This window comes from Sciurus carolinensis, chromosome 14, assembly GCF_902686445.1.
Source record: "Sciurus carolinensis chromosome 14, mSciCar1.2, whole genome shotgun sequence".
Lineage (NCBI taxonomy): Eukaryota > Metazoa > Chordata > Mammalia > Rodentia > Sciuridae > Sciurus > Sciurus carolinensis.
Window position 1 is genome coordinate 22,852,568 of NC_062226.1, and position 27,741 is coordinate 22,880,308.

At 38.9% G+C, this 27,741-nt stretch overlaps 1 protein-coding gene across 3 annotated transcripts in view; it reads right to left on the bottom strand.

Annotated features, from left to right (window-relative positions):
- Musk (muscle associated receptor tyrosine kinase) overlaps positions 1-27,741 on the bottom strand; it is a 109,427-nt gene that overhangs the window by 27,716 nt on the left and 53,970 nt on the right. For all 3 annotated transcript variants that reach the window (XM_047524976.1, XM_047524975.1, XM_047524973.1), the window contains 2 exons: positions 12,611-12,770; positions 2,719-2,725 (listed from right to left, as the gene is read on the bottom strand). In XM_047524976.1, coding sequence (XP_047380932.1) covers positions 2,719-2,725; positions 12,611-12,770 — 167 coding nt within the window. The remainder of the gene's footprint in view (positions 1-2,718; positions 2,726-12,610; positions 12,771-27,741) is intronic.

Genomic DNA, 27,741 nt, shown 5'->3' on the forward strand with positions numbered 1-27,741 from the left:
GCAGGCATGCTGTGCTTTAAGAAACCCAGTCATAGCTAATAACCAGAAATAGGTAAAACTGGTTTATACAATGGTCTCACATGTTCACATATCCCGGTAAAAAGGGAGGATGAGTTAACCCAGATATGACCCTCCTCACTTAACAGAAACAACCGCATCTTGTAAAAACTGAGTATTTCTCACAGGTCTTGGAACTCTGAAGGATTTATCCAGATTCTAGTGGTGTCAGGTGTCAACTATTGAATGCTATTGTTTTTTTATTTGTCCATGAATATTTTTAAAAAATAGAAGACATTCTTGATTTTTTCCTCTAAGTACACAACAAAACATGTCTTTGTGGGGAAAAAAATTGGAACTAAGAAAAAGCATACTAAGGAAAAAATTAATGAAAATAGCTTCAGAGGTAAAGATTATTAATAATCTTTTTATAATCAATCATCTGTCTGGATTTCTGATGCTGGAACAACTTTAGTGTCTTAACAGAATTGAATGCTCACTTATTCAGGGGAGCGTTGGCTACATAATGCAAAAGAAAGAATAAAAACAAAAGGAAAAGTTGAGTGAGGTGGTATCTGCCTGTACTCCCAGTGAGTGGGGAGCCTGAGACAGAAGAATTGCAAGTTCAAGGCCAGCCTGGGCAACCTAGCAAGACCCTGTCTCCAAATAAAAAATAAAAAGTGCTGGGGCTGTAACCAAGTGGTAGAATGCCCCTGGGTTCCATCCCCATTACAAAAACAAACAACCAAGAAGGGGAAAAGAAATGGGTTTTTAAATAAAAAGCTAGATCTTGGTTATAATTTTGTTTTTTCTTCCTAACAGTCTAAAGACCATTAGCTTGTGAAAACCTTTGCACTTTGGGAAAACCTATACATATACAAACTATACAATTATTATTAGTTTTCCGCATAATCTTTGATGTTCCTGTGATCATTAAGGACTTGGTTTGGCTTTGGGTAGCATAGCTATGCTTGGATGCACTCCATAATCTAAGCATATGGATATATAGGACTCCCTCACCCCAAGCTATATATCATATATCTAAAAATATTTATCTATGTAGCTATCTAGCAGCTATCTATTACCTCTAATCACACTTTCAGTGTTCTAACTACTTCCCCTTTCTTTCTTTCTTTTCTTTTCTTTTCTTTCTTTCTTTCTCTCTCTCTCTCTCTCTCTCTCTCTCTCTCTCTCTCTCTCTCTGTCTCTCTCTCTCTCTCTCTTTCTCTCTTTCTCTCTTTCTCTCTTTCTTTCTTTCTTTCCTTCTTTCTTTCTTTCTTTTTCCCTAATACTGGGGATTGAAGCCAGGGGTGCTCTACCACTGAGCTACTTCCCAGTCCTTTATATTTTTTTTTTATTTTGAGACAGGGTCTCATGAAGTTGCTGAGGCAGACCTTGAATTTGTGACCCTTCTGCCTCAGTCTCTTGAGTCACTGGAATTACAGGTGTGTACCATCCCACCCAGTCGTCTCCATTTTTGCAGACACTTATATACCTCAAATTTTACACCGTGATCAAATTTTAGACCCAAGACATGGAGGCAAATTAGGCCATTTTGTCCTTTGACCTCCTAAACCTGTTGTTTAGGGAAAAAAAAATTTTAAAAGGAGCTCACAGCAAGAACTGTCCCATTGTTCAAATGAGCAATAGGACAAGTTGCTTCTAGGACTGGAGGAGGAGGAGTCACATCACATGCAAAAGATCATAGAAAACACCTGTCGGAAGTCTCTGGAGTCACGCTTACATTATATATATCCCTTCAGCAGATATTCGTCTTCACTGTGGAATTCTCAAGAGTCAGGTACCCACATAGTAATTCAGCATCTATTTATTCATCAGGTAAACAAATACATCAAAGCTCTATGACTTAGGACAGGATTTAGAACAAATTTTGTTAGGCGATGACTGGAGTTTTTGATTCTGCCCAGTTACTGTGCTACCTGGGTAAGACAGCTTAGGGTAGTAGTTTTGTATCTGAATTCTTGCTGTCAACCTGAGTTTACATGGGGGCTTGGTAGCGTGCTAGTTATGTGATCTGGGAAACTTTTGGTGCATCCGATTCCTCATATGAAAAAATGGCATTAGTAGTAGTTCTCCCATACCAAAATGAGAAAAGTTATGCTCAGAAATGTACCACAGAATTAAGCTGCAATTTTCATCATTACTACTATTGAGTAATCATTCTGAATTTCAGTTTTATTCATTTGTAAAATTAGATGGAAACAGTTATTACACTTCTTGTGAAAATCAATTTAAATAAGTACTGCATTAAAACACTGTAAACAGCAAAATGTTATGATACTCTTTCTTATCTCCTGGAAAAAGCTGTGAGAGAGCATTTTGGAGTCAGTTCTGGGTTTCATTTCCAACTGCATCATTTACTAGCTGTGCAACTCTTCAATTCAGAGACTCTTTTAGTTTCTTTTCTGAGAAATAGAGGTAACCATGGTCCCTTTTCCACAGGGATATCTTGAGGATACATTTAAACAATAAATACAAAGCTAGCACAGTGCCTCATACATAGTAAGTTTTCAATAGATGCCACCTCTCCTTATCCTCATCATTGCCATCATCTTGTAAGAGCATTAAAAGGCTTAGAAATCAGAAACTTTCAAAAAGTTTCCGACACTCAGCACACAGCAGACGATTAATGGTGTATCAATTAATAAATATCAAAAAAACACAAGCAAGCAAAACATTGGTATAAAAATAGTTTCTTACCTCCATTCTATTAACAGGAAAGGAAGTTTCCATAGGAAATCACATTTGAAAAGAGGGGAAAAAAGAAAGTTAATAAATTTTCATCTTATGGTTTGAAAGAGTTTCATACCATAATCTCTAAGGCTCTTTCAAGTTTTCTGCTTCTAGCTGAGGTCTGATGCTACATTATTAACAGGCAGATTTGGAGAAAGGGGATTGAGAAAACACTGTCCTGGTAACTATATTCTTTTCAAATGGATGTGCCCAGGGACATTAGCAGCCAAGGCAGAACATCCCTCCATCAGCCACCAGGGGACTTTGCCTTAAGAAACCAAGACAGTTAAAAGAGAAGAGACAGGAGGGGAGTGGAGGAAAGGGACTTAGAAAACTGTGATTCCCATACCCATGCTGGCCTCAGGGGTGTGTGGGCTGGGTGGTCAGTCATACAGTATCCTATACTCTCCTATCATTACTTTAATGCTCCTCTTTGAAGTACTTACTATTTTTGAACATTTTCATTCTGCAATAACTCCACAAATTATGTAGCCAATTGTGCCCATGGGGGTAAACCTCAGGGCACTTTGAGGAGGCTGTGCCTCTCCTGCGGTGAGCTACGTGACCCCACTCAGACCCTCTCACAGCATGAGGGACCTGGGAGGCTATAAGATGGCCATCCGTTCTGAATTATTCCAGCTTCTTTTAGAGAAATTAAAGCTTCACACTCTTTACCAAGTGTTTTATGGTCAACTTTCTACTTGTTCCCTACTCCCATTATAAAAGTAAAATGTGAAACATGCTTTGTCTAAGACCAATTCGCTGCATTAGAATTTCTCTGAATGTTGAGGTCTAACTTCCTTGGAAGATTTTTTTAGATCCATTTGGGTGCTGTTCTTTTGGCATTTTTAAGAATTCTAAAATGAATTCCTTGGAAAAGTCAGTTTCCTTTGCATTCACAGGGGTTGGTGGGTTGGTGACAATCCAATGTTTGCAAACTTAAGTGTGTAGTTCAAGGGTTTTTTTTTTTTAATAAAAATATAAAAAAATTCATTTTTAGCAAATTGACTAAAGAGCCCTACAAGTGTTCCAAATCAGATAAAAGAGAAAAAGACACAATGACATATAACAATCTCACCATTCATAATGTGTACCATAGTATTAAAAATACAAAATAGGTCAGAACTGTATTTGACTGTATTATCTGGAAAAATGTTACATTTTTAATTCTGAATTTTAAATATTAGAAGAGTAGTCATGAGGATAACAAATTAGGTAAAGTGAGTAGGTAAATTGGTATTAGGTGAACTGATTTGGGATTCATTCCATGAAAATACTGGTATTTTTATTCAACCATTCACAGCATGGATCCCCTTATATTTGAACTTTTTAAACCAGTTGTTGTCATGCTCTGGATTTCTAAGGGAAATGATTCTAGGAAATACGTGAATGTGCGCGCGCGCGCACACACACACACACACACACACACACACACACACACACACACACTCTTGACATTTTTTCCTTGCAATGACCAGAGGGCATAATAGCTCCTTCTTTGTTCCATTAAGCAGGTTCTTTACACAGGCATAGTTTTGGTTCTTGGCCTTCAAATGAAGGTGGAGAGCATTCCAGTAAAAATCAGAGACAAGGAGAGGAACTATTTCTCTAGATTTTCTCATGCTTGAATGGTTTTTGTGTTTTTGTGTATATGATTATAAACCATCTAATGCAGCTCTTTTCAATGAAGAATTAAGAGACTAGCACTTAAAACCAAGGAAAATGTCTTTGTTTTCATTTTTAAAATAATATTACTTCCTAAAAAGAACCACAAGCATTGGGTCTAAGGACAGAGGGAGGGTTCTCATCACTTAAACAGCAGGGACCTTGGAGTTTCCTGTGAGTCCATGGGATGCTATGGAAGGTTGCTAGGTTACCAAAAGGACTAGCCATCAGACAAAAGAACCCCAGTAGTAAGACACCACAGGCTGCCCAGCAGGGATTGGAATCAAGGGCTGGGGACTGTGAATTCTCCCTCATAAGGATACTGTGTGACATGGAGGCCTCTGAAGGATTCTATGAAGGACTCGTGTCCCATGAGAGAGTCAGTAGTCAGATGCTTACAGCAAGAGGATTTAAAAATCCATTAAGGTAACCTATACCTGCTGGGTTTTAATACTGGCCCTAACATTTATTAGCTGGGTTTGGAACCTATATGAGCCTCAATGTCAATGCAAAATTCTGGGGAAAGTGGCACCTATATGTCCCAAACCTCATGATAATTCTCCCACTGTGCAGACAGACAAGATGGAAGAGGACATTAGGAAATTCTGGAGAATGGTATATAGTTTAGAGGATTAAAAACAGATTCTAATAGCAGATGAGTGGAAACTCATTGACACTCAGGAGCTAAGGTCACTGTATAGAAAGAGACCTTACTTTATGATGCAAAAGGAAGATTCAACAGCTTGGAGATGAACCAGTGCCAAAGAGAATCTAGCCATACTACTTGGGAGGAGATAAGACACTTTGATAGACTTCTATTCCAAGAGCAAGTAAGCAAAGAGAAATGAAATTAATTCAAGGGTGACTGGAATTTTCTAGAGTATTAAGACTATCAGGAAGTACCCTTATTCATTGGACTTCCATATGTTTCTTATAGACCTTTTCTTTCTTTCTTTCTTTCTTTCTTTTTTTCTTTCTTTCTTTCTTTCTTTCTTTCTTTCTTTCTTTCTTTCTTTTTTTCTCTTTCTTTCTGGGTGGTGGTGGCTAGGGGACAGCGAGGGGGTCTATGAAATAGTGATCATAAACAAATCTCAAAGCTAGATTTTTTTTTTTAAACTTCAAAAATTTCCAATAGCCACTGCTATGGTTTGGTTATAAGGTGTCCCCCCAGAGCTCCTGTGTGAATGCAGGAATATTTAGAGGTAAAACAAATAGATTTTGATAGTTGTAACCTTATTAGTCCATCCTGGTTTGAAAGGACTGATGATGGTAACTGTAGGCAGGTGGGGCATGGCTGGAGAAGGTGGGTCACCAGGAGCATCTTTTTCCCTGCAGCCCCTTCCCCCTTCCTCTCTGCTGCCTGGCTGCCATGAATGGTCCTCCATGAGGCCCTTCTGCCTTGACATTCTCTCTTGCCTCTGGCCTATGAAAAAGTCTTCAACATCTCCAGTAATTAGAGAATGCAAATTAAAACAACCCTAAGATTTCATCTCACTCCAATTAGAATGGCTATGATCAAGAACACAGGCAATAATAGGTGTTGGCGTGGATGTGGGGAAAAAGGCACGCTCTTACATGGCTGGTGGAGTTGCAAATTGGTGCAGCCACTCTAGAAAGCAGTGTGGAGATTCCTCAGAAAACTTGGAATGGATCCACCTTTTGACCCCAGCTATCCCACTCCTTGGTTTATACCAAAGGACTTAAAATCAGCATACTACAGTGATGCAGCCACATCAATGTTTATAGCAGCTCACTTCACAATAGCTAGATTGTGGAACCAACCTAGATGCCCTTCAACAGACGAAAGGATAAAGAAACTATGGTATATATACACAATGGAATATTATCCAGTCATAAAGAAGAATAAAATTATGGCATTTGCAGGTAAATAAATGGAATTGGAGAATATCATGCTAAGTGAAATAAGCCAATCCCCAAAAACCAAAGGCTGAATGTTTTCCCTGATAAGTGGATGATGATATAAAATATAATGGGGGTGGGGGTGTGGTGGGTAAGAGAAGAATGGAGGAACTTTGGATTACATAGAGGGAAATGAGAGGGAGGAGGGGATGGGGGTATGAAAGATGGTGGAATGAGACAGACATCATTACACTATGTACAAGTTTGATTACTCGAATGGTGTGAATCTACATCGTGCACAACTATAGAAATGAAAAGTTGTACCCCATTTGTGTACAATGAATCAAAATGCAGTCTGTAAAAATAAAAATAAAAAAAAAGAACTCTAAAGTTGGCCGACCATGGACTAAACCTCTGGAATCATGAGCCAAAATAAACTTTCCCTTCTTTAAATTGTTCTTGTCAGGCATTTTGGTCACAGCAATATAAAGTTGACTGACACAGTTACCCAATACTTATAGAATCTTTAAAATTATCTTGAAAAAGTCAGTCAAACTTTGGCCTTCCTTTTTCTGAAACTTGCCTGGGCTCTAACACAAGAAGCTGCCTAATTGTAAAAGCATGCTTACCTTTTATGCCTAACTACAGAACATCTGGTAGCAATTTAGTGTGGCTACTGTCTGTTACTTATTTATTCTTTACCCTTTATTAAAAAACAAAAACAAAATACTTTTAATCAGTTTAAAACCAGATAAAGTCAGCATGAAATTCCAGGGCATGGTGTCTGTTCCATTGATAAGAACACTCTTCACCTATGGTGGTTGAAAGCACTGAGTGGTAAAGGGGATCATGTGCTCCCTCTCTCCCACCCTATGCCTAAAAATTACCTCCAGCACTGGAGGGAAATAGGAGCATGGCTATTAGACATGAGGAAGAGTATGTAACGTTGTAGAACATTTAATCATCTCTATCAATTTTGTCGTAGATTTTAAGGGTCTCTATATTTTTTTGTAACAGTATTGAACATCAACTTTGAAATATGGAAAATAAAACTAAGTTGACCATTTGAGAGTGAGGGAATTCCAAACCATCACATCAGATTTCTGATGATGCCATATACATTTTAAATGTAGAAACCAGAAGTCTGGACCCTGAGGTTGATCCAAAGAAGGAGCATTGCAGACAGTGGAGAGATTGGTAGAAGAGGAAATGGATAACAGGAAAGGAAGGATATGGCCACCAACTCGCTCCTATTCATTAAGACTGGAAAAGCACTGACAGAACTGGGGACCTCACTGTCTGATAAAGGACATATTAGTGCTGTTGAAAATGGCAAATGCAAACATGCATGTTCTTCTGAATCCCTGTGTCTGTTTTGATGGCCTCTGGCTGTTCCAGGACCCTGCTCATTAAAGGGATCATGGGCCCTCTGGCTGGTCGCCACCACAGGGCCTAGGGTTCTGATGACAAAGACAAAGCACCTTGCCAAATACCAGCATCCTGGTGAGTTTAAATCGTAACTTGAGTCTTTTGGGTTGTGACTGGAGGGGAAATGCAACTTCCTGGTTGACAGGCAGAAGGTGCAAAAACTTTTCTGATTCCTTTCGAAGACTAATGGTGAATAAATGATGAAGAAGGAAGTATATCACATTTCTGCCTACACAGAGAGTTGAGCAGACTCATGGAAGGGTTTGGGGGAAAGGAAGGCTAATCCCTGTTTTGTGTTGTCCTTCAAACCCTAGAAATATCTTTGGATATAATTTTAAGCACTAGACCAGCTCTTTCCATTTCCAGTTGTCCTGCTGGGATGAGTAAATAAACAGATGGAGTAAGAGCTTCCAAGTGAAACACAGGGCTGTGACAGAGGGGGCTGTTGACTACACAACACGAGGGGGGCATGGGGACAGCTGAGGTGAGAGACAGCAGCAGGTTCTAGGGCAGGAGGCATTGCCAAAATAGCAAGAGGAGGCACCATGTCTGACTGGACCTCTGAACAGCCCCGCCACAGGTCACAGGAAAGGGGCTGAGTGGATAGGGAAAAGTAGATGCCACACTCAAGCACAGGAGGTCTGGGGGGGCATAAGACCATGATTATCTGAAATGCTTCTGAGTTAAAGCAGCTCCAAGGATCCCTTTTTCATCAGACTGGCCTCACTTCCCTGCAAGGCTGGCCTCAGGAGCACTCCAGGGTTGGAAGGTCATTTCCTCAGTGTTTCCAGAGGGACCTTCATGAGACATCTAACAGGTCTAACTGACAAAAATAGGTCAAAGACCAGAGGAGAAAAGGGTAGAGGTTCCAGAGCTCTTATTCAATTGCACACAAGGTACCCTTTTTAGACCTGTCTGGGAAACTCTGGGGAAAAGTGGAAGAGGGTCAGATCCCCCAGTAGTCAGTGACTCCCAACCAGAAAAGCAGATGAGGAGTTGAGAGAAATCTTGGAGCTTTTATGAATTGGGGCAGGTAATAAGATTAGATATGCAGCAAATTTCCAACTCACAGACATATTTCTGACCTATCATACCCTACTTTCTAAGCCTTTTGTCTTTTCCAATTTTTAACTAAATTCTCATCTGTTTACTTGATCCTTAATATTGGGCAATACTGTGATTCTGTATATGGACCGATTTAAGTCTTGCTCATGTAGTTCAGAAAAAAGCAACATCCCAGGTTCCAGTTATATGTTAACCCTTCTTCATGCTGTATACTCTACTCAGGTTCTCTGATGACCCTTTAGAAGCTACTATAAATATACCCCTGCCTAGGGTGGTCTCAAGTTTCACTTCTAGGTCCCGATTTTACCCACGTTCTGAAATTGACCTCCATAGCACACTGGTGCCCCTTGACTTGTCAAGTCATTGCTGGTTCCTGACTACATGGCCATTCCCCCTACTGAGATGACTGCTCTTCATCTGCATCTAGGTATTGCAGTTTTCAAGACTTCTGCTGTTACATGCTAATTCATATGCTGCTCACACTCTCCATTCCCCATCAAGCACATTACATGGTTATTTTCCATGGGCTGCTGTTGCTAATTGCCACCACCCCTCACCCCAGAATATTGCCTTCCTATGCTACGTGTCTCATACCATCAGAACCTATGTTTTTAGGATTACAGATTTCTCTGTTGGTATACTCCATTTAGTAATGAAGTTGGAATAGGTTCTCATTTGAGCTGGGACAGGAGTGGAAAGAAGATGTGGCTACACATAGTATGGTGAAGATCATGCTGTGTAGTCTTTTCAGCGTCTTAAAGATCATGCCCATGGGATGAATATCCCTTTGTGTGGAGCAGATAAAACCATTTTTATTAGGTTCCCCTCCTTACTGGTTGTAGCACTGCTTCCTCAATCATCTTTGTACTTAGGATGAGTAGGTTCTGAAGGTTTCCACATTAAATAGAGAATCCCTGTCTGGTCCTTCCAACTTGGTATGCATGGAAACAAGGAAGGAAGGGAGATGAAGAATTTGGATACACATTTTGTAGATTCTTTTTCTGGAACCAAATCTTAGAATGGAGATTTATTGATTAATTAAGGAAAAGGTCAAAAGAAGAGGGAGATTTGCAATTTCTTATCTGGAATATTAGAAGCAAAATACCTTACAGGGATCCCTTAACCTGATTTGAGATGGCAACCTTGGTGTAAACATAATAGCAGGGTATGGTTAGGTAGATAGCAGAACTGAGTCAGTCAGTTGGAATCTTTCTTTCGTTTTGTGTACTTTGAGAGGGATCCAGAAATTGCTTCAGGCCCCATGAAGGATGCAAAAAGAGCTAAGGTGGGATTTGGCAGGCCTGCTTTAGGGCCTCAGTGGGTACAGACAGAATGGTCTCTCTAGTGGTTGCAGAGCAGACTCTAGACAGGGCTTGGTGAAGGATTCAACTGAGATGCAGAGGGCCATGCTACTCCAGAAGGTGCCTGAGTCAATCAGAGAGGTCCCCTGGGTCCCAACCAATTTCTGAAACCAGAAGTTCCCAAGATGCTGTCTTCACTAGAGAGCGGGGGTTCGGAGGACATGATTGCATAAATACTTTCCTTCTCTTCCCTGCCATCCAGGGGAAGAGATGGAAGGAGAGAGGGAGGAAGAACTCTAGGAGGGGATTATCTTTGAATGATTGAAAAAAATCACTAGAAATGAGACTCTCAAGATTGGTGACAAAATTTTCTGTTCAGTAGAATTGTAGGTTAAGCTAAATCAGATCCATTAATTTGCTTGGGTTTGAGTATTCATATGCCAATGTGTTCTCTCTTCATATAATGAATATATGGTATATGTACACACATATACACATATTTATACATTATCTAGATATGTAGATAGCTAAATTATATAGATATACTCACTTAATAGGTATTGATCAAATAAGTGAAGAAAACAAAGGTAGTATGACTAGAATGAGTCCAGGTAATTCAAACACATCAGAAATTTCAGGTACCTCCTGGGCCTTCTCATGTCCTTATGTTTTGTTTCATTTATATATTATTGTTTGTCCTACACACCTTCCTCAAAATCTTAAAAACTTTGGAACTCCTTCTCCTACCCCGCTTCCATATTCAAGCATGTACGGATCTTATTTCTCTCCTAGCAGATCCTGGGCATCCTCCTCTTCTCTCAGTACCCATCACTGAAGCTGTTGTTCAGGACTTCAAGACTTTTCTAGACTCCTGGAAGAGTCTCCTAGCTGCTTGCCAAGCCTAAAACCCCTTGACACCTCCCTCCTGTCTGTCAGTTTGCTAAAGGACATATTTGACCAGAGCGCTTATTTCTTCTAAAATAACTAATGACTTCACACTGATGGACAAGTGCATTAAACATACCCAGGCATTTCATACATTGGTTAGAGCCCACTTCAAACCTTTTCTCCTACTTTTTGCCTCACTGAAAACACCATCATGTTCTAGAACACTGATGCGCTGCTTGGTGAACGTATTTCAACCTCTGACCCACATCTTCTGTTCAAGTGCTACCTCTTTCCCAAGGACTCCCTTAAATTCTTCTTCTCGTGCTCTGCTATTGTTCTTTATGTTTCTACAATACAGCATAGTCTGAATTATATAAATGGGACTGGCTAACTTCCCTTCTAGACTGATAGTCCCTGCAAAGCAAGACCCATTTCTTATTTAAGTTTTCATTCCTTACTTTATCAACATAAGGGTCTGTGTATTTTATAAATGCACGTAAAAGTGCTCTATAAAAACAGTAAAATACTGTATAACTAGAAATCATTTTTTTAAAATTGAGTTGAATTTACTTTTATTTTACTTGTTATTCTCTGGAAGAAATGATTTTCCATAACATACAATGTCTCATGACACTATAGGCAGATAAATCCCAGGAGGTGGTACAGGGAGTCTTAGTTTTAGAGTCTTTCTTTCATGGGTATGCCCCAGAGAGCCATTTTTGTCTATTACTCCCAATATATTTCTCTGAAGCTTCTATTTACTTCATATTAAAAATCATAGACATTGCTGGAAAGTTCCTCATCAGGGAAGATCAAAGAAATGGCACTGTAATAAGAAACAGCAGGCTTGGGGAGCTGGCCCTGGGCAAGGTTCTACCAGTGCTTGCCTTACATGTGGGGCCAAACACCTCTCTGCTGATCCTTGGACAGTAAGCCTGCTATGAATATAGCATGCCTGGCATTTCCTGATGCAGGGATTATTTCCATCTCTAGGAATTCCATAAATGTTCTCAGAAGCCTTTGGGACATTTAAATTTTAAAAATAAATCTTTATAACACAGCACAAATATCCTAGAAATCCATGTGTCAGCGCTTTTTCTTGAAAATACCTGTATATCCTGCTGTTGCTTGAATAAAACAGGAAAGAGAAAAACCATGAGCCTTACTCATAGGTACAAATGCCCAAGAAACAGCCATTCTAAATTGGCTCAAATATGGTAAATATCTGCCAACTTACTCCTGGAGAGTCTTGGGAAGTTTGGATAACCCAAAAAGAGAAAGAAATGGGAGGGGAAGGGAAAAGAAGTTTTTAAAAAGAAAAGGAAGGAAGAGGTAAGGAAGGAGAGAAGGAAGACAGAAAAGGAGGAGGGAAGGGAGAGAGAAAAGAAAAGAAACAAAGAAAGAGGCAGAAAGAAATGATCTCCTTGAAGTTGTTACTCAACACTTGGACAAGCATGTGAGGATTTAGTTGTTGAGGCCACATATCAGCCAAAATCCATATCTAGGTCACCTCTGGAGTGTCCCCTGAAAGAGGAAATAGCCCACAGGGGACTGGACTAAGAGATAAAAGATTTTTCCCAATGCCAGATGCTGTGGAATAGTGCCCACTCTCCCCTCTCCTGGAGCCACAAGGGCATGCAGGGCCATCCTACCTGCTATACTGATGGTAGCAGCAGCCTTGGCAGTACTGAATTTCTCTCCATGCTTATTGGTGGCTATGCATGTGTAGAGACCTGGCTTGGTGATAAACAGCTGCAGCCGCGAGTCAATCACTCGGTCTTTCACACTCTCTTGAATGGACCCAGAAGAAACCTGATGGAGTACAGAGAAAAAATAAGTAGAACTAGGTCAAGGATTTCCTAATATATTAGACTAGTAAACTAGAAGGGAAAAGCATTGGGATTATGATCAAAGGCATGAGGTAAACTGCAAAAGTAGCAAAAACTTTTCCGGCCCCATGCCCAGGACCTTGCAGAGTGACTGTAGTTCTTCCCTCAAGAGGTAGTATCTTTCTCCACACTTTGAATCTGGATTAGTTTGACTTGTGTTTTAGGATGGAGGAGCAGAGACTTGTAAAGTTCTTGCATATTGTGGCCTACTTTCCTTTTGTTTGAAACTTGTGACCTCCTGTGAACAAGCCAGTGCTAGCCTGCTAGTGGATAAAACACACATGGCTCATTTACCTCCACTGCTCCAGATAGGAGCCAACAACACCACTAAACATATGAGTAAGTCTATTCTGGACCAACCAGTAAATAGTCAAGTTGCCAATCATAGGAGCCAGACTAGTCAAGATCAGGCAATCCTATCCCAAATCTGCAAACCCAGCTGGCTGACCCACACACTTGTGATGATTAATAAATGGTTATTGCTAAGCCACTAAGTTTTAGGTAGTTTGTGAGATAGCAACAGATAATTAATGCAAGGTATGAAAGATGATGTCCTCAGCAGATCCTCCAAGATGCTTCCTCTATGTCCTGAAGAAAGGGACAGTCAAGTATGAGGGGTTGCAGACCGCTGAGTTTCTTTTTATTACATGTGATCACTTCTCCATAAATGCATATCAGAAAGATAAATGAATATTTAAAAAATTATTGCAAAGCCAAGTCTCTCTCTGAGACACAGCATTCATACTGCTAGACTACTTAAACCAGATAATCAAATGTCCTTGAAAAGTCAGAGTATCCATGCATCATTAGCACACATTTGAGAGGTTAATTGACAGTACTTATTTTATAGTTATCATTACTCTCACTGTATGATAAAGACAACTGCCCAGCACGTTCTATCAGGTTACAGAGTTAGAATTTGTACCCTCATTGGTCTGATACCAAAGCCTGTGCTTTTAATCATTATATCCTTAGTTCTTCCCCAGTCCTGGAAGAGAAAGTGAGGAGCCATTAGAAAATAAGAGCAGCAATAATAACTGCAAAGCCTCATGTGTCAAAGGCTTGGTCACCATTCTGTGTCATTATTGGGAGGTGGTGGAAACACTGGCAGGGGGTGCCTAGTGGAAGGAAGTTACGTCATTGAAGGAAATATTGGCCCCAGCCCTTTCCCTCTTTCTCTCTCTGCTTCCTGGCTGCCATGAGCTGAGCAGCCTCCACCCACTGCTATGGTGTGCTGTGGTGCCACAGACCCAAAGCAAAGGGCCCAGGGAACCGTGGACAGAAACCTTTGAATCACTGAGCTAAAATAAATCTTTCCTCCTTTTAAGTTGATTTTCTCAGGTGTTTTCTCACAGTGATAGAAAGCTGACTAACAGAACCACCTCAACAAATCAACCAACTAGGGATAAAATAGATGTCAGATAAATGCCACTGCTAAGGTGGTGGCATTTTTTGTAATGGTTATTTCTTCACTGTTTTCTTGAGCACTATACCATCTTTTCAAAAATTAGTCCTTAATAATCACTATTTCTATAAGGGAGAAAGGACGCCAGTCTGTGGGAATCTATGGGAAATGACAATTAAGGAAAAGCCCATGGCATGCCTTAGCCTTACTTGGAGGTTGGGGCAGAGGGAGCCTGAGCTTGGCTGCCGTGGAAGAGATTCCTCTAATAGCAGGAAATGAAGCTAAGAAGGAGGAGTTTGGAGCAGTTATCTTGCATTTTGCAAGAGAGAGGATTTTCAAAGACTGGTGGCCGGAGGGGAGCCCTGCTATGAGACCAGCTTTCTCCCTAGCTCCAGGTGGCAGCTGTCCTGGGCACCAATGCTTTCTCTAGCAATGAGGCAGTGAAAGTTTGTCCAGTGAACTTCTTTCTCTTTTTCTTCTCTACCCTCACTACTAGCCTCATCCCTATGATAAAAAATGGCTTATGTAAGTATCAATTTACCTTAACCAGGGAAACTTCCCAGGTCAGATCAAGCATTATGGCATTTTCTCCAGATAAGCAACCTCAAGTGGAAAGAGAACTATTTTTATGAGACACACACTAAGATGGAAATTCCAGTTGAATTCATCACTATCCTATTTATCAGAAATGCCATGCCTTATGGATATGAGCATGCAAGTTAGATTGAAAGAACTGATAAAAGAAAGAATTGTTTTGTAATTGAAAGTATACTTGTGGACTTCCCCTGGATTTGAATACAAAGCAGCAATGAGAAAAAAAAGCTAATGAATGCAAACCTTATATTCAATTGACATGCTTTATGCTGTTTTGTATTTTATGTTTTACTTTTAAAAATAATCCCACTTCAGTTTGTGTAAGTGGAATTTGGGCAGTTGTTTTCTTCCTTTGCAATCTGGATTTTTCCTTCAAGAAGCAGGCTGTGCGATGCCTTGGAGACAACTGTGCTGCTTAGACTCCCACTATTTTCATGTTCACACCTAAGAAAGTCACTGTTAAACCCCTCCTCAAGGTCACTGAAAACATCCCTTGTAGGACAGAGAAGCAATTTTTAAGCTGCCTGAGCTCTCTTCTCCTGGACTCCATCCAGGTATTGAAATAGTTTGGTGAGGAGACCAGCAAGTTGGGAGGCTCACTGCTCCATCATGACGTGGCTCCTAAGTGCTTTTCCTCCTGTGTCCAGAGACCTTGCTTGATTCAGTTGGTGACTCATGCACAGCAGGCCTTGTTAGTCATAGTTTGAATTTGTTTTTCTTTCTTCATAGATCATTCTGACCAACAGTTTAGTATTTTTGATGATCTGAAAATGAAAACAACCCTCTGCCCTCCATTTGATTATTTTGCCTCCCTGCTTTAAAAGATCAAAGGGACAAGTTCAGATTATCACTGTGAGCTTTCACCAAGGTATGCCCAAGAAATACAGAGGACAATTGAACCTCTGTAGCTGTGGGTGCTGTTTCTGAGATTTAACCAACTGTGGGTTGAAAATATTTTAAAAAATTGAATCTATACTGAACATGTACAGAGTTTTTTTTCTCTGTCATTATTCCCTATACAATATGGTATAACAACTGTTTACACAGCATTTACATTATATTAGGTATTATAAGTAATCTACAGATGATTTAAAGCATATGGGAGGATTGCATAGGCTTACATGCAAATAATACTCAATTTTATAAAAGTAACGTGAATATTCAGGAATTTTGTTAAGCACAGGGGTCCTGGAACCAATCCCCCATGGTCCTTGAGGGATGACTGTACTTATTGAAGTGACTTTGTGTGGTGTTTACAATAAGTACATTATTTTCTGCAAGTCACTCAGGCACTCTGCCTTGAAGGAGCCAGATACATAACTCTGTGCTCTGGGCATGGGATTCTGTCCTTCTCATTAAGGATGACTTTGTGAGGCAACAGACGTGTTAATTTGCTTGACCATAGTAATCTTTCACTATGTTGGACAACTTAAAGATAGAGAGGAAAAAAATAATAAAATTTTAAAGAGGCACTAAAATTGGAAGTCCTTTCAAATAGGCTTAATATTGCACACTGAAATAGTGTGTATAAAAACTCTTTGAAGGTGATATAGCATTTTTGACCTGTAGAATATTTTTATGTATCATTAATACATTTTTAACTGAAAGACATTGCCATATTGATTCTGATTAACATAGTAAAAAAATGCTGCTGGCCTCTTTCAAACTGGCTGCTGAATTATTCCACATAAGACTTATATTATCTGTAATTATTTGGCTCTACCAGATAGTAAGATAAATGACTCCAAAGCTCATATGCTTTAAATAAAAAAAAAGAATACTGCCTTAAAAAATTTGCATAAAATATAGATAAGTCTCCTTTTAAGAATATTAAAAGATGCACTCTTCAACCTAAATGATTTGACTATTTATTTTACAAAATTCCTCTATTAAGATATTTCAACTTTTAAAGTGTCTTAGGAATTACATTTATTGGACAAAGCAAGAGACATGTAATTTTTCTAAATTTTTAGTTGAATGCCTAAATATCAGAGGTATTATTAGTATAACTTTAAATCTGCTTATAAAAATTACAAGGATTATGATTTTAAAAAGTAAGCTGTGTTCTAGTCACATCAACTTACTACATCCAATATTGCAAAAGGAAAAGAATATTACCGGTCAATCTGAAGTTCATCTGTGACTACGAATGTTCATGAAAGAATGGCATTTCCATAAGAAGAAAGCAAAAGATTTCTTAATCACTTTGGAGTATGTTGCTTGACTTTCTCCAGCTCTTGGGCTAACGGTCCAGGGTTTTAATTCACTGGCATGTCACAGGGTGGGGGTGGGGGAAGAGGATCAGTCCCATTTTTTTGAGTGCCAAGTCCTAGGGAGCATGTCAGGAGGTTAGTTTACGAGCTCCTAGTTAGAGTCAGAGTTTGAGCTGTTTTATTCTGTGCCAACTGTCTCCCAGCTCAATATCTGTCTTCATTCAACGCCCCAAAACGACGTTGGAGCTGGGGGCTCCTTCATGTTCTCCTGGCCGCACTTTCAGAGTCACTGCTCCTTTCACAACATTCAAGACCTGAAATTGCCTCCATTTCCTGTGGTTTGCGTCATATGGGCAACGGCATGTGGATTTCGGTTTGGGCTTGGGTAGTGTTACCAAGAACTTGGCAGTGAGAACAACACATGCTCTCTGACCATAAGAACTGCGGATGTACTTTTGCTTTCTTCCTGAACCAAAGTCACTGTTAGTGTATTTTATTCCTGTTTTAACCTCAGAGGGGATAGATCTGTTTTGCCTTCTACTTTTGATGAGTCATATCTTGAATGATTAATTTGGGGCTCTTTTATTATTCCTGAACTCCAACAGAGAATGATCATGTATCTTCCAGTTCTAATCTCATGCAAGCCTTTTGAAAATACCGAAGTTTAAACAGCATGTCTAACCATTTCTTTATTACAGTTAGACCAATTAGTAAAGTTTCATGTCAACCTCCCAATTTCCTTTATGCCACCTTGAGAGACTTAAGCCAACTGCAACAGCTTCGCAGAAGAGTCACAAAACAACACTGCCAACTAGGATTCGATTTCAACTGACACTTGAAATTTAATTAGAGCGGTAAAGAAGAGCAGGGACTATGTGCTGCTTCATTATAACCTAACTGAATTAGAGAAACTTAGTCCTGATGCTATACTAGAGGTCATCTTTACAACCACCTGATGTCTGTCATTATCCACATGAAGAATCCATGTCCGAGTGGCAAATGGACTCTCCCCCAATCTGTTAGCTGAAGAGGGACATTCCATAGTCAGCTTACTTGGCATCTAATTCTCATTCTATTGTGGCTTGAGTTACAGGTGATAAAGTGGTAATTTGTTTGCTCACTGTGTTCTAAAGGGATATAGGACAGATAAGATGAACCAATTTTAATAACAAATTATGAGAAAGTGTTTTTGTTTAGGTATCAGAAAAAGATGAAAGAAACCTTCAGTAGAAACAACAGAAGCCAACATGAGAATGAATGAATTGAAAGCCTTGGAAGTTTGCAAGAAAATATAAGATGTCCTTTGTTATTGGTAGCCATAACATTTGGCATCTCTACCTCTTTCCTGTTTTACACCTTACCAAAACTTCACACACGGACTTGGTTTATTTTCCACACCCTTCCCTCCCCTCTCCTTCCTCTTCCTGTGCCCTGTGTCCTAGTTCTCATTTTTCAAGGCTACAGCCAACCAGTCTTCTTAGGACGCACTGCAACACAGAGGAAAGAGGGCCAGAAGCAAGCATAGAGCACAGCATTATCTTTTGAAATTCCTTTTTTTAATTTAAGTTTTTATTTTTACTTTTTTAGCTTAGTGCAGCATAACCAACAAATAGAAATTGTCTGTATTTCAGGTTATAACTTGATGTTTTGATATAGGTATACATTGTGAAATGATCACCACAAAGTTAACCTATCCGTCATCTTGCATATGCTGCTTTCATGCTGCAGAATTCTAAGCTTATATGCCACACACGAATGATAGCGTTTCTTCCTAAAGTTGCTAAGTTTTTAATGTTCTGTTTTGCTTTTCCCCAAAGTATTTGCCCTTATTTTAGATGCTATTTAATTCAAATGAGGAAACCCTATAACAGTCTAAAAAGAAGAGGAATCAAAGCCATTTAGGAATGAGAACTGTATTATGAAAAAACACTATGGGACTTGGGGTCTTATCCTTGTAGACACCAGGACGCCAGGACACCAGGAGACACGGCCACATGAGGACACAGCAAGATGGCCACGGGAAACTATCTGTAAGCCAGGAAGTGAGACCTCACCAGAAACCAGCCTGGCTGGCACCTCAATCTTGAATTTTCAATCTTCAGAGCTGTGAGAAAATTAATTTCTGTTGTTTAGGTTGCTCCATTCATTCTATTCTGTTACTGTAGCTCTAGCAAACTCATGTAATCCTGGAGAGGACAATGTTGAAAGGATATGCAATAACTCAAGTCCATGAAGGAAAGTGCCTTAGGTTGGGTGAAAATGAAATTTAATGTGATGTGAATTATACCAAAAGATTTTGTCTGCCTATAAGAAAATAAAAAGCCTGCCACTTTCTTGTTGAAATACTTGCATTAAACACAATTTGAGACTCCCCTTTGTCTCTAATATGCTACTGTTAATATAGTGCAATTTGATACTCTATGTTCACTACTACCAAGATACCAAAAAAAAAAAAAAAAAAAAAAAACTATCCTGCAGGAGGTGGAAGATGAAAATAACCAAGCACCAGTTGGGTGACTTAACAAGGATTGTGTTGGTTAGTTATTCTGAGAGTCATTCTTACCCCACTCAAAGGATTGGCACCATATCTCTTTAATGAATTACAGGGTGCCATAGGTAGGATAAGCTGTAGTTGATATATGTCTCCTACTGTGTAGTAAAGGATTAAAAAGTTAGTTTGACGGGCTTAAGGTACTCAAACCCTGTGCATTACAAAGAAAGGCCTTCCCTTTGGCTCCTGGGGATGGATGACCTATTACCCTTTGGAATATCCTGTCTGATAGGAGTATCTTTGCATCTACGAGAGCTTGGGCCATAACAGACAGTTTACATTAACCATGTAAATTCTAATGAATAACTCTTTCTGTTCATCTGGAACCCTAGAATATATTGTATCCATTTGACTTCTGGAGGTCTAACTAAGATCAGTCACATCAGTACACTTTATCTATGTAATTGACTTCTAGTAACAACTCTGGACACCAATGCTAGGATGAGCATCCCTGGGTGGCAGTACTTCAGACTGTCACATATGATTGTTGGGAGAATTAAGTATTTTTGTTACAACTTAACTGGGAGACCAAAACTGATTCCCTGGTTACTGATTTTAATCATTTTTCTTTCCTTGCCATAAACTGTAAAACCATAATAGCTTTTCTGAGTTCTGTATTTCTAAAGAATCAGCAAGCATGAATGTGCATGAATGTTCATGAATGTGTGTTTGGGGTCTTGGGGATCCTAACACTCCTGAAGTGTGTAGACATAATGGACTAATATATAAAGGGCAGAGTTGGGCTGCCTGGCAACTCCAATGAAAGAAGCAAAGAAAAGGAAGCTCTCTTCATGATTTAGGCTCCCAGAGTTTCAAGACACAATGGTTTTTATAGAAGATCTGATATGTAGTCACTTTCCATCTTCCCAAGAGGACCTTTTGAGGGAATAAATGACTCCCATAAAGAGACCTCCTATTAACTAACAAATTGGAGGCTAAGCAGAAGAGGACTGAGCTAAGGAAAATGCATTCCTAGTATCGTCTTAAATGTTCCCCAGTCTCTGAAGAATTATGACCATGTCCATGAGGGAGAGAATTTTAAATGCCTGGCAGGTGCAGAAAGTATAAGGTGCAATTGCAAGGGCATCAGCTAAATGAGAACTCGCCTGCTCCAATTACTTCTCTCTTCCTCTTAACCCAACCCTGACATAGGGACACACAGCAGCTAAGAAGTGGGAGGAGCGTGGGTGAGCACGAGTTAAGAAGCCAGCCACAACTCCACTGTGGAAGGCTGGTAGCAGGACTACAAGAGTCCTGAGTGGGGAGGAAGGGACAACTCTTCCTGCTTATGGACGCTTTTCGATGTCTCAGTTATTACTTAGGACCAGACACCTCAAATTACTAAATTAGGATGATGTTAATGATTTTAAATCATTTAATAGTGTCCAGAAAAATCACAGAGCCTGTCTGAGGTAGGCTCCTATGGTAGCAAAAGAACCCACCTTGCTGAATAAATTTGAAAGGGCAGAGAAAAATAACAGATTGTATTGCATGAAAATCATGCTTATTCAATGCCTAAGTTATAATAATAATCATCTTAGCTCACATCTTTAACTCTCCTTTTTCCACCTGAAATCTCAGCAGGTAAACTCTAAAATTAATAAAAATAAATTCAGAGAAAGATGGAAGGTATTATAACCAAAGAACCAGACATTTTCAGTAATTTATGGAAGATTAAGAGAGATGATGTGATTGGACTGATAGATAATTTTGTATCAAGTAGCTGAAATCTAACAAAGAAGAGGTTTCCTGGGAGAGAAAAGACACATTTTTCCAAGAGTTCTGGAAAATTTCAAAGGTGAGTTGTAAGCAGAAGGAGACTTAGAGAAAGTCAGTAAGGTACTTGAAGAACTTTTGGGGCTACAATGTATGCCTGGAGCACCAGGCTGAGGCGTCTACTCATGAGCTAGAGCTTGTGAATAAAATTTCCTAGTTGGGGGTTTCTATGGTGGACGATTATCATGGGTAATAGAACCTGAGGAAAAGCTGGCAGACTGTGTAGGGCTGACCTTATACCTCCACAAAAACAGGCAAAACAAAAAGAACTGAAAGACTGATGTTTTGAGCTAAATCCATTTAAAAGCACTCTAGAGAGAATGTGGAGAAGAGAAAAGCACTCGTCAGAGACAGAATAGAAGAAAACATCTCGAGTTTGAGGGAGATTTGCATCTCCTCTTCCTCACCTCTTGTTCTATACCAAAGGAAAATACATAAACTTGCCAATCAATTCTATAAACCTGGCATAATATTATCAACAGCTTAATCATAACAGTGCACTTAAAGAATAAACCATTCCCATTTTTGAAAATGGATGCAGTAATTCTGAATAAAAATTGAAGCAAATTGAAACAACACAATGAAACATAAAAGCAATGTTTCAAGGAATAAAAGAATGATTAAAATAAAGGAAAATTTTCAATTTACAGTGTAAACTACATGTTCATCAAAAAGCCATACAATTGGTGGCAAAGCATTTTATTGCCTATAAAATATATTTATGTTAAAAGCAATTATTAAATTAAGAATTAAAATATTTTTCTTTACTTACTAAAGAGTATCAGAAACTATAAACTGTATGAAAATCAAATGTAAATAGACAAATGGTAAGGTTTATAAAATATAATGACAATAATAACTCATGACACTTTCCTTTTTCAGATATTGGATAAGCTAGGTTATTCAAATCCTCATACAAAAAAATAAAAATTCTGAAAAAAATTTTAACAGATGTAACAAAACTTAGATCCTTTCTACCTGCTAAGTTACTTTTCAAAGCCAGAAATATTGAATTTTCTTTTGGATTGAAAAACAAAACTCAGAGCCCATAAAGGTGTCAGAGTATTAAAGATACAATAATTAAGAACTCAATGAACTAGTTATCAGGGACATTTCGGTGTGAACTACAAGTGAAGTAGCCCACATAAAGAATTACATTATAATTATAAAGCATACATTAAAATTATCTGGGATGTCCAAGGAGCTTCATACCTTCCTTGTTTCGAGGTGGTCCAAGATTAGTAAAAGTACTTGGTCCCTAGCAGAAACAAGCCAAAATCCTCTACAAGGGAAATTACCTTCCTCTAGACCTCAAACTAGTTTCTGACTTTTTTTTTCTAGTACAATGAACTACAAGTAATCAAAGATAAGTAGGCATGCAAGAAAACAGGACACAATCAGCGAGAGTCAGAAAGAAAATAGACAACATAAACAGACCTACAATGGTAATCCATCCCATGCAAATAGAAGCCAAAGTTGATTCATGACCTACACAAACCTATATGATTCACAAGGCCTGCACACACCCCTTACTGCTTTGCTCTTTGCTCGTTAACCTCTAACCATGCTGGCCTCCTTGCTGTTTATCTGAAACAACATGTATATCCTTATCTCAGAGCCTTTGTCCAGTTATCTTGTGGTGTTCTGTACATAATCTCCTCCTTCATCTCCAGAGTTTGGCCCAAATGTCTTTGTGTTAATGAAGCTTGATTCTATTGAAAACAAACTCTCTCTCCAAAGGTCAATCTTTCTCAAGGTTGGTTCAACATTCGGAAATCAATAAATGTCATTCACCATATCAACAGACTTAAAGTTAAGAATCACATGATTATTTCAATAGATGCAGAAAAAGCATTTGATAAAATACAGCATCCCTTCATGCTCAAAACACTAGAAAAAATTGGGGTAGTGGGAACATTCCTAAACATTATAAAGGCAATCTACGCTAAGCCCATGGCTAATATCATTCTAAATGGTGAAAAACTGAAAGCGTTCCCCCTAAAAACTGGAACAAGGCAGGGATGCCCTCTTTCACCACTTCTATTCAACATCGTCCTTGAGACTCTAGCCAGAGCAATCAGACAAACCAAAGAAATTAAAGGGATACGAATAGGAAAAGAAGAACTCAAACTATCCCTGTTCGCTGATGACATGATTATATATTTAGAGGAACCTGGAAATTCCACCAGAAAACTTTTAGAACTCATAAGTGAATTCAGTAAAGTAGCAGGTTACAAGATCAATGCTCATAAATCCAATGCATTTTTATACATAAGTGATGAATCTTCAGAAAGAGAAATTAGGAAAACTACCCCATTCACAATAGCATCGAAAAAAATAAAATACTTGGGAATCAATCTCACAAAAGAGGTGAAAGACCTCTACAATGAGAACTACAGAACACTAAAGAAAGAAATTAAAGAAAACCTTAGAAGATGGAAAGATCTCCCATGTTCCTGGATAGGCAGAATTAATATCGTCAAAATGGCTATACTACCTAAAGTTCTATACAGATTCAATGCAATTCCAATTAAAATCTCAATGATGTACCTCGCAGAAATAGAGCAAGCAATTATGAAATTCATCTGGAAGAATAAAAAACCTAGAATAGCTAAAGCAATCCTCAGTAGCAAGAGCGAAGCAGGGGGTATTGCAATACCAGATCTTCAACTCTACTACAAAGCAATAGTAACAAAAACGGCATGGTATTGGTACCAAAATAGACAGGTAGATCAATGGTACAGAATAGAGGACATGGACACAAACCCAAATAAATACAATTTTCTCATACTAGACAAAGGTTCCAACAATATGCAATGGAGAAAAGATAGCCTCTTCAACAAATGGTGCTGGGAAAACTGGAAAACTATATGCAATAGAATGAAACTAAACCCCTATCTCTCACCCTACACAAAACTCAACTCAAAATGGATCAAGGACCTCGGAATCAGACCAGAGACCCTGCATCTTATAGAAGAAAAAGTAGGTCCAAATCTTCAACTTGTTGGCTCAGGATCAGATTTCCTTAACAGGACTCCCATAGCACAAGAAATAAAAGCAAGAATAAACAACTGGGATAGATTCAAACTAAAAAGCTTTCTCTCAGCAAAGGAAACTATCAGAAATGTGAAGAGAGAGCCTACAGAGTGGGAGAATATCTTTGCCAACCATACCTCAGATAGAGCGCTAATTTCCAGAATCTATAAAGAACTCAAAAAACTCTACACGAAGAATACAAATAATCCAATCAACAAATGGGCTAAGGAAATGAACAGACACTTCACAGAAGAAAATGTACAAGTAATCACCAGATATATGAAAAAATGTTCAACATCCCTAGTAATAAGGGAAATGCAAATCAAAACCACCCTAAGATTTCATCTCACCCCAATTAGAATGGCGATTATCAAGAATACAAGCAACAATAGGTGTTGGCGAGGATGTGGTGAAAAAGGAACACTCATACATTGCTGGTGGGGTTGCAAATTAGTGCAACCACTCTGGAAAGCAGTGTGGAGATTCCTCAGAAAGCTTGGAATGGAAACACCATTTGACCCAGCTATCCCACTCCTTGGTCTATACCCAAAGGACTTAAAATCAGCATACTACAGAGATACAGCCACATCAATGTTCATTGCTGCTCAATTCACCATAGCCAGATTGTGGAACCAACCTAGATGCCCTTCAGTTGATGAATGGATAAAGAAACTGTGGCATATTTATACAATGGAATATTACTCCGCAATGAAGAATGATAAAATTATGGCATTTGTAGGCAAATGGTCGAAATTGGAGAATATCATGCTAAGTGAGATAAGCCAATCTCAAAAAACTAAAGGACAAATGATCTCGCTGATAAGCGGATGAGGACATATAATGGGGGGTGGGAGGGGCTAGCATTAGGTTTAGGGTTAGGTTTAGAGTTAGGCTAAGGAGAGCAGTAAGAATGAAGGAAAGAAGGACTGTGTAGAGGGAAAAGAGGGGTGGGAGGGGTGGGAGGGGTGGAAGGGGTGGGGGGGAGGGGAAAAATATAATAAACATCATTACCCTATGTAAACGTAAAAAAAATAAGTAAATAAAAAAAAAAAAATGGCTATACTACCTAAAGTGCTATACAGATTCAATGCAATTCCAATTAAAATCCCAATGATGTAACTTGCAGAAATAGAGCAAGCAATTATGAAATTCATCTGGAAGAATAAAAAACCTAGAATAGCTAAAGCAATCCTCAGTAGCAAGAGCGAAGCAGGGGGTATTGCAATACCAGATCTTCAACTCTACTACAAAGCAATAGTAACAAAAACGGCATGGTATTGGTACCAAAATAGACAGGTAGATCAATGGTACAGAATAGAGGACATGGACACAAACCCAAATAAATACAATTTTCTCATACTAGACAAAGGTTCCAACAATATGCAATGGAGAAAAGATAGCCTCTTCAACAAATGGTGCTGGGAAAACTGGAAAACCATATGCAATAGAATGAAATTAAACCCCTATCTCTCACCCTACACAAAACTCAACTCAAAATGGATCAAGGACCTTGGAATCAGACCAGAGACCCTGCATCTTATAGAAGAAAAAGTAGGTACAAATCTTCAACTTGTTGGCTTAGGATCAGACTTCCTTAACAGGACTCCCATAGCACAAGAAATAAAAGCAAGAATCAACAACTGGGATAGATTCAAACTAAAAAGCTTTCTCTCAGCAAAGGAAACTATCAGAAATGTGAAGAGAGAGCCTACAGAGTGGGAGAATATTTTTGCCAACCATACCTCAGATAGAGCGCTAATTTCCAGAATCTATAAAGAACTCAAAAAACTCTACACGAAGAATACAAATAATCCAATCAACAAATGGGCTAAGGAAATGAACAGACACTTCACAGAAGAAGATGTACAAGTAATCAACAGATATATGAAAAAATGTTCAACATCCCTAGTAATAAGAGAAATGCAAATCAAAACTACCCTAAGATTTCATCTCACCCCAATTAGAATGGCGATTATCAAGAACACAAGCAACAATAGGTGTTGGCGAGGATGTGTTGAAAAAGGAACACTCATACATTGCTGGTGGGGTTGCAAATTAGTGCAGCCACTCTGGAAAGCAGTGTGGAGATTCCTCAGAAAGCTTGGAATGGAAACACCATTTGACCCAGCTATCCCACTCCTTGGTCTATACCCAAAGGACTTAAAATCAGCATACTACAGAGATACAGCCACATCAATGTTCATTGCTGCTCAATTCACCATAGCCAGATTGTGGAACCAACCTAGATGCCCTTCAGTTGATGAATGGATAAAGAAACTGTGGCATATTTATACAATGGAATATTACTCCGCAATGAAGAATGATAAAATTATGGCATTTGTAGGCAAATGGTCGAAATTGGAGAATATCATGCTAAGTGAGATAAGCCAATCTCAAAAAACTAAAGGACGAATGATCTCGCTGATAAGCGGATGAGGACATATAATGGGGGTGGGAGGGGTTAGCATTAGGTTTAGGGTTAGGTTTAGAGTTAGGCTAAGGAGAGCGGTAAGAATGAAGGAAAGAAGGACTGTATAAAGGGAAAAGGGTGGGAGGGGTGGGGGGGAAGGGAAAAAAAAGAAACATCATTACCCTATGTAAACGTAAAAAAATAAAATAAAATAAAAAAAAAAAAGGTCAATCTTTCTGTCTTTTCAACCTTTTTTTTTTTTTTTCACAGCATTCGATAGAATACACATAAAATATGTGTTCTGTTTCATTGTTTTGTCTGTCCTTCCTCTTAAGGATGCCAGCTCTCTTTAAGAGCAGGGAAGCTTGCCTGTGTTATTTACTCCTGTTTCTATAAGACCTAGAGTAATGTTCAATGTTCACATACTCAGCATATATTTGTAGAATGAAAAAATTAAGTGTTAAAAACAGGGCCTGGTTCAAAACAGTTATCTCATTTGTGTAGCTCTTATTACCACTACTACAAATGAAGTAAAGTATGTTGAACAGACAGATGTGGATTCCAATTCCAGATTACTTTTCATCAAAGTAACTTCCAGCAGGGAACTCATCTTTCACTGATGTTTTTTAAAATTTTTATTTATTTTTTTATTTATGAAAATTATATTACTTGTGGGAAGGTTTTATTACTTCTTTCCTTTTAGACAAAGCCACAAAGAAAGCATTTGGTTTCCGACTATTCCCAGTGACACAAGGAAAGAGGCAACTCCTGACATGCAAATTCTAAGACAATGATTTCCAGGACAAAAATAGGTGCAGGTGGGACCAATGACAGAAATAGGAGTAATTCTCCAAATCTATGCTCTGCCTGAACTTCACCACCAACAGGTCTTCCCCAAACAAGTCCCCA